The sequence below is a fragment of the Triticum aestivum genome, chromosome 2B (assembly GCF_018294505.1).
Source record: "Triticum aestivum cultivar Chinese Spring chromosome 2B, IWGSC CS RefSeq v2.1, whole genome shotgun sequence".
NCBI classification, from domain to species: domain Eukaryota; kingdom Viridiplantae; phylum Streptophyta; class Magnoliopsida; order Poales; family Poaceae; genus Triticum; species Triticum aestivum.
Window position 1 is genome coordinate 705,794,905 of NC_057798.1, and position 8,636 is coordinate 705,803,540.

An 8,636-nucleotide genomic window follows, 5' to 3' on the forward strand; every position below is an offset into this window, starting at 1 on the left:
CCGGGATCGACTGCTCTGAGTTGGGGCAGGGAGCCACACCGGCGACGGCGGCGGCAGCCAGGCGCGAGGAGGCTCCGGAGAGAAAGATGACGAGGCTGCCGCAGGAGGAGGTGGATTCCATCCTAACCAAGGAGATGGATGACGACTCTCTCCCTCCCGAGTACAAGGCCCTGAAGCGCCACAACCCTGCCCTGATTCCTTCGCCGGAAGAGGAGATGGACGAGGACGTGGTGAGCTTCTACAACGTCGTGCGCTTTTTCTACGAGATTGGAGAGGATTTCAGGGAATTCCAGGCCTGGGTCCGCACCGAGTACGCCAAGAATGGCTACGTCGAGGTGGATGATGAGTACCTGCGCCATCAACAGGAGATGGAAGCAATGAACGAAGCAGCACGCAAGGAGGCACTCAAAGCCTTCGATTTTTCAGACTTGCTCGACTTCTGATTTGGTGCAGCATCAGCCTGTGATGATTGTAGATGGAGTTCATTTTCTCCAGTATTATCATCCAACGACTGTATTATGCAACCAATGTAATAAGAACTCACTTTGTCGAGTATTCGATTCTCTTCTTACAAATCAGAAGGTAAAAGGGTGAGATTGTTTCAAATTCAGGAGTTAAGTAGAAACTGAAGCGTATCATGTTAAAAGGGAGGCTAATGACACCGTATTATGCGGCCAAATTAGCTTCTCCGGCTAATGTTGTAAAGACCTGGATGTATCAGGTTCCTGAACCTTTGTATGACTGTGTTCAGCTTGACACTCATGCCGACAAGAGTAATACTGATTGCTAATTCTTAAATAAAATAAACCCAAACATTGAAATAAATATTAGTTCTTTTAGAGATCAAGAGCAATTGTGAATGTAGTGAAAATAAACTGTTAAGAAGGAGATCAGCAAAGAAGGTAATGGCAAAATTACTGAATCATAGGAGTTGTCAGCCCCCCCTTTTCAAAAAAAAATAGGAGTTGTCAGTAGTTTTGCCTTTATACTCCATATTAATCCGTTATTTTGGGTAATTAACTAAACTCCTGTAACTTTACTGAATCATCATAGAAGTTGTCTTTACCAACCCGAGTATTGCTTTACAACAATTCGATGGCCTGTGTATTTGTGTAGCGTTCTGCAGATTCATACGGCTCTGAATGCTCTTCTGTAACTGATGACTCAAAATGATTGTACATTGAAACTGAAGCCTTTGAAAACTGAAACAGAAACCTTACGTGAGAGCAGGCAGAGGCGCGGAGTCAACGGTTATGCTCTTGGACAATATTCTGCAGGTTAAACAACATTCATTAAGCACCCTTGTTTGGTGGTATTTTCTCTGTAGCATCCCACTGTATCTTCAGTAAGCCTGTCCAATTTCAGGAGCTTGTGGGGGACCAGATTCTGCATTAATATTGGATTTACATGCAGCAGGGATGAGGGATTTGTCAGATAGTTATTACTTTATCATGCTTACTTGGAGCACTAAAATTCGTTCGGTGTAAGCAAACTTGTGTTGAAAACCTCAGGTCTTTCTTTTGTACGTAAAATACAAGGGTGTGCCATACATTGTACTCTCCGACCTCCATCTCTCTCAGGATTTACATCTTTACCCATGATACTAGAATGCTCTCTGCTCTGTCTACCTTCATCATTTCTCTAGCATGATGTTAGGTTTTGCTGCTAACATTTGACATCGCCTTGTAAACAGGTTACGGCCCATCTTGGATGAGATCATTTCTGAGACCCAGAGGGCTTTCATTCCGGGTAGACTGATAACAGATAACGCCATCATTGCGTTCGAGTGTTTCCACAAGATCCAACACTGTCGGAGTGAGAGAGACAATTACTGTGCATATAAACTTGATCTTGCAAAGGCGTACGACAGAGTTGACTGGAGTTTTATGGAAGGTGTTCTACGGAAATCAGGTTTTTGCAAAATATGGACTGACTGGGTGATGCAATGTGTTTGATCTGTTAGATATTCGGTGAGATGCAATGGTGAGCTCCTAGAACCATTCTGCCCATCTAGGGGCCTGAGGCAAGGGGATCCACTAAGTCCATACCTTTTTCTTTTTGTGGCTGATGGCTTGGTGCATTTGCTGAAAAAGGAAATGGCAGAGAACAAGATTACGCCCATTAAGGTTGCAAGAAATAGCCCGGGGATTTCAAATCTCCTGTTTGCTGACGACAGTTTAATTTTCTTTAAGGCCATCCCGGAGCAAGCGAAAGCTATCAAGAGAGTTCTTGCCTCTTTCCAAAAGTGTACAGGGAAGCTTCTAAGTGCTAGCAAGTGCTCGATTCTATTTAGTGAAGCATGCCCAACCCAAACAAGAGAGGACATAAAAACCATTCTCAGAGTGCAATCAGAAACTTTTGAAAGTAAGTACCTGGGTCTGCCCACCCCGGAAGGAAGAATGAAGGAAGAACAATTCCAACCGATCATGGATAGATTTCGGAAAAGATGCAGTGATTGGAGCGAGAAATTTATGTCTTATGCAGCCAAGGAGGTTCATGTTAAGTCGGTTGTCCAGGCCCTTCCAACATTCACCATGAGTGTTTTTATGCTCTCAAAAGGCTTCTGTGAAAAATATGAAAGAATGATCAGAAAGTTTTGGTGGGGAGAGGATGAGGGACACAGGAAGGTCCACTGGATGTCATGGGAACGGATGACAAAGCCTAAAAGAGCGAGAGGCATCGGATTCAGAGATATGCACCTGTTTAATCAAGCACTGCTGGCCAAACAGGGTTGGCGACTAATTCAAAACCCAGATAGCCTATGTGCAAGAGTTCTTAAAAGCAAATATTACCCGCAAGGGAATCTCCTGGACACAGTATTTGCGAAGGATGCGTCTCCTGTTTGGAGAGCAATACAGTTTGGGCTTGAGCTGCTCAAAAAGGGCGTAATCTGGAGGGTGGGGAATGGAAAGAACATCCAAATCCAACGGGATCAATGGATCCCAAGGAGGGAGGGCCTCATGACAGCAACTTTCATTAGGAGGTCTCGGATCCGATGGGTTAACCAACTAATGCACTCTGACAGGAAGGAATGGAACGAGGAGCTAGTTAGACAAATCTTCTACCCTTTCGATGCAGATGAGATTTGTAAAATCCGAATTCCATCCTCGGATGTGGAAGATCGGATTGCTTGGCACTATGAGAAAAGTGGTGAATTTTCAGTAAGAAGTGCCTATAAACTTGCAGCGGCAAGCCTTCCCCAACTAGCTCAAAACCCCTCAAGCTCGTCTTCAGACCCGAACGATCGTAGCATATGGGATCTCATTTGGAAAGCAAAAGTGCCAGGTAAAGTACGTATATTCGGGTGGAGGGTGGCTACAAATACCCTTGCTACTAAGGAAAACAAGTGGAAAAGAACACTTGAACTAGACGCTACCTGCAACATTTGTGGAAATGTGACTGAAACTGAACATCACGCGGTGGTCATGTGCACAAAAAGCAGAGCATTGAGGGAAGCCATGAGGAAGGTATGGAATCTGCCTAATGAAAACAGATTTTGGTACACAGGTGAGAACTGGCTACAAACTGTGCTACATACAGAAAATGAGGAAATGCGCGCCAAAATCCTGCTGTTGTTCTGGAGGTGCTGGCATATGAGAGAAGACTGTATCCGAAATAATGGCAGGGAATCAATCTGTGGCTCAGTACAGTTCCTGAAGCAGTATGAGGAGGAGTTGAAAAATGCAGAGATGAAAGATGTTTGGTCGGGTGGAAAAGATGCAGCATCAGTTCATGGTACTAGCGCCTGGGTTGATGCACTCCCTGGAAGTGCTGCTGCAGGCACCGATGGTAAATGGATCCCGCCAATTAGAGGGGTGGTAAAAGTGAACACCGACGCTGCCGTTCGAGCCGATATCGGGGAAAGCGCTGCTGGAGCTGTTGGCCGAGACTACCGAGGCTCAGTCCTCATGTCTATCTGCAAGCGGATGCCTCAATGCCACACTGCGGAAGAGGCTGAAGCCCGAGCCATTCTGGTCGGCTTGCAGGCCATATCCGGTCTGTTTAATGGTCAAGTGATCCTAGAAACAGATAACCAATGATTAACCAAAGAACTGATGGTTCAAAATCCCACACGATCTCCTCAGTATGGCCTAATCATGGACATAAAACGGGCTATAGCGTCGTTCTCTGGCTGCAGCATTCAGTATGCACAAAGAAACATGAACTTCTTGGCCCATGGCCTGGCTGCTTTGACCAGGAGTTCAGGAGAGCAAGTGTTGATCGCCGATGTTCCGACTAGCCTTCGTTCCATCATGCTCTCTAAATGTATTGCCCCATTTGAGTAGGCTGCCTACTCAGTCTCAAAAAAAAAACATTTGACATCGTCGCTAATCAATTTGGATTCCATATCTTTTTCGAGGTACTCCACTTCTCATGCGGAGACAGTGGCCTATTGTTAACTTGTGTCTTCAAACAATTATTGTTTAGCAAGGACATGTTAACTAGTGTTTTTTTGGATAAAAAGAGTTTTCAAGAAATTGTGGAGAGCTTTCTAGCTTGCAGTGCCTGGCCTGTTCATACTAACAGTCACGATATATGTGATGATTGTAGATCGATCACAGTTTCTTCAGTCTCATCCATTGACTATATTTATTCTGCAGCAAACAAAACCTTGTTGTATCCATCACTTTGCCATGAGCATTCAGCTCTGTTCTTACACATTGGAAAAACGTGTGTTGTATTGCAGAAACTGGAGTTCTCTTCTGGTGCTTGTGCTCTCAATCACCTCACTTATGTGTCTGGTTTGTGAGAGGTGAGAGGGGATGCAAAGCTGCAGGCTTTCCACATCCTATTTGTCAAACTCGCCTTCGATGAGTTCTGAGAAAAAACTATATACTTTTGTTATGTATACGAAACCTTGCCACCAATGTTCAGCTTCGGTACCTCAATGTGGTTAGGGGCGTACAAATCAAAGTCGCAATGTAATGTTGTTCGGCTCATACGAGCAAAGGGGAATGACAAAGTTACTTGGTTTTTAATTCGCCGTTTCAAGAAAATGTTTGTTCAAAAACACAAAGAACCAAATGATTAGGGAGAACTGTATGAGGGCAGCTAGGGCAACTCTAGCAGATTTTGAAGCATATAGGCTTAGGTTCTAGCGACACAACGCAGATTAAGCAATGAGAATCACAATTAAAATATTGTTATTTACATTGCACAATATTCCTGCCATCCTTGAGAATGTTCAATCACCATAAGTAATACAACCGACTTGTCCTTATCACAATTAAAATTGCGCCACTTGCTGCACTCTTTCACCTTTTATTGTTATTTACATTACGTTGCAACTCCACCATCACAGACAACTACAATGTTACAAATTTTAGTACTTACAGCGAATCATTGCAATTTTTGCACTTACCAATTCCTTCTGCTCCTTGTGCGATCAATGATTTACCTATAAAAAATATCTACAATTGACATCCTAGACTTGTGGGATGTCAGACTCTTTTCTTGGGTCATTGACGGGGATTGTAACACTTTTGGTAAGTTCAAAGTGGTGAGAAAACCATTTTACTCTGTGTGCTATTTTATTGTTTTCTACTAGTTTTATCACTATGGCTTCATATATTATTGATACTCTACTTGAAACTTCCCTATCAATTGGTAATAAGGTTTGTGAGGAACCTATTAAAGGAAAATCAAGATGTTTATAGAGTACCTATTGGTTATATCAAACATGTCAAAGCTAACAGCTATGCAGGAAATGAGAAAGATCACCCTGATGATCGTATTCATTCGCTTGATGAAATATGTTCCCTCTTTAAAACTAATGGGTTATCTCGTAATGACTTGAAGAAGATATTATTCACTTGCTTAATAGAGGGTGAAACTCTCAGATGAAATCATTATCTTGAAAACATTTATGCCATGAATTGGGAATGGCTAAATGGTGAAATTTGTAAGAGATTTTATTCGCTCCATAAAATTTGTATTAATAGAAATTATATATATATATATAATTCCGGACTTATGAGGGAGAGGGCATGGCCCAACCTTTTATGAGGGAAAAAAGTTACTAGTAATAGTTTTATCAAAGAGCTAGTAACTTTTATGCAAAGCTTCCCACTCATGTTAGTCAAATACTCCCTCCGTCTCAAAATAACTGTCTCAAGCTTAGTACAACTTTGTACTAGAGCTAGTACAAAGTTGAGACACTTATAATGGGACAGAGGGAGTACTTGATAGTTCTTTCTGAGGATGTTTTAATAATAAAACTATTGAGGAAGCTTGGGATCTTCTTAATCTTATTACTTCCAACAACTAAGGGTGAGAAATGGATAAAGGTAACATAGTAGGTAAAACTATTGAGTACGAATGCATTAAGACTTTCATTGGAACTCGCGAATTTAGTGATATGAGTACTAATATGGTTTTGATTCCGAAGCACTTGTTAGTCTTTGTACGTTTTTTGCATCCATATTAACATTCTTAAGTCTAGCTGGGAGAAATATCATGAACCTTCCTAAGTTTTACAACGAAGGTAACAAATCTTCCTTCTCCTAGGAAAAGAACACAATTATATATGTGTTTGCTTTTACTTCTCTCATCATAATCAAGTTGTAGATGTTTGATCCTTAAAAACACATGGCAATGCGAGATGATAATTTATTATTGGACAAACAATTGAGCTAACATAATTCCAAGAACACAATTATTGTTAACAAAGTTTCCTCCTCCCGCTTAGTTCACGTTCATGAAGGAGAGAAGTTGGCGTTTCTTGGTCAACTCCTGCTCATGCAACTCTGCCTTGTATTTTCCATCTGTCCCCTCAAAGTGTGTCACATCAATGGTGAGCTCATAGTTCATGCCAGACATGAGTTGTTGTCTGCCACTCACCACCTTGTTGAACTTGACCAGGCAGTTCACACGCTTGCTGAATTCCAACACCGCCCAATTGCCAAGCTCCTGGATGTGTTTGTCATTTATGTTCTTGATTGGTTCCCATCCATTAGCTCCTGTCGTGTTCCACAATCGGGTTCCCATCGATTCACCACAGCCCGTGGCTGGTACACCGATGGCATACACGATCACAACAACAACAATGAGTAGGAAACTGGTTGTCCTCATGGTGTATAAACTTTGCGATGATGAAAATTTTGGTTTGCTAGTGAGGTTTTGGAGCTTGATATAACGAGTTAGTTTATGTGGGGCTCTGGTGAACTGGCAATGTGAGTGGTTCCACAACAATTGAGATGGGGGTGGTTAAACAGACATCACTACAAGAGGCAAACATTACTTGGATGCATATCCAAACATGAATTTAAAATGACATTTATTACAACATTTTACTACGTTTATCCAAACATTAATTAGATGCATATCCGATACTTAATTTAAAACAACATTTTACTGCGTACATTAATTGGACACATACCGAAATATAGGCATTTTGAATGAGATTGACCGCAAGATTTTATTGAGTGTGACGGTTAGACAAATATTCAACAATTAGTCTAATGTTGTATCTATTACTACTTTTATTTCAGTATTAATTGATATACACCCAAAAAGGCATCTAGAAGGAGACTACTCAGATCAAAAATTTAATTGGAATGGATAGTATTATCCTGGAATGTTGGAATATTTGGGTCAAAGAAATGGGAAAAATCTTAAAAAGTGTAGGCTAATATGCTCTACCGCTAGAGAAGGTGGTAGTAGCCACTTGTCAGGTAAGAGTTGTCAGTGAACCTGGACTAGGTGCTATACTACTGTTGACTATCGAGGTAGCTAGTATATACTCCGCCGCCATAATGTGTGGCAGTAATCAAAAGGGTCGGATAGTAAAATAAATCAAAACCACTTATTTAACCTCTAATGATTTATGACATCCTTGTATCGATGTTTGAGTAGTAACTTGTTCTATGACGTGAGTTAAATAGTATTACACTTCTATTCAAATATTAGTCATGTTGCATCAATTATTACCTTTCTATTCAAATATTAGTCATGATTCAAAATACACCCAAAAAGGCATCCGGAAATATACTAATTAGATACAAAAAATGGATAGAATTACCTGGGATGTTGGAATATCCAAAGAAATAAAAACATATTGAAAAATGAAGCCCCAACAATCACTGCTTGGAAATTCCTACATTAGGACCTTACTTTGCTAGGTCATCGGCTCAAGAGAAAATATACTGAGAGCTTGCATAGGTGGATCGATTACCATCTTTGATGATGGTGTCTAGAATTGATTTTCACCTTTTTTTATCATGATGATCCCTAGAACTGCCATTGGGTGATTTTGTTGTACTTTGTATCTTTCATCCTCTTCCTTATTATGTATATATGATTTTTTTAATTTATAAAGGAAGGTCATGGAACAGTTGTTCCACGATTCATGGCTTAAAATAACAGACTAACAGGTCACCTTGTTCATGCTCTAGAAAATTCAAGGGCCATATAATTCGGCAGCGAGTTGTACCTAGTTAAATTCAAGTATTAGAAATGATATACTTATAGTAGAAGTAGTAACAGGCAAATTATGTCTTGAAGACCTTATACCATGTAATCGACAACAGGACTTTATTTCTCTTGTACATAACACAATACTCAACTATACAACACACATATGTAACAATATTCTGGCAATTCAAATGTATGACCAACAAATATTTCCTGACATCATG

The 8,636-nt window shown here is 40.8% G+C and overlaps 1 protein-coding gene across 1 annotated transcript; it reads right to left on the bottom strand.

Annotated features, from left to right (window-relative positions):
• Nucleotides 1–6,595: 6,595 nt before the first annotated feature.
• Nucleotides 6,596–7,171, bottom strand: LOC123042215 (putative cysteine proteinase inhibitor 7). Its single transcript, XM_044464717.1, has one exon. It carries the CDS (start codon nucleotides 7,069–7,071, stop codon nucleotides 6,685–6,687), a length of 387 nt encoding a protein of 128 aa, XP_044320652.1. The 5' UTR covers nucleotides 7,072–7,171; the 3' UTR covers nucleotides 6,596–6,684.
• Between the last annotated feature and the right edge of the window lie 1,465 nt (nucleotides 7,172–8,636).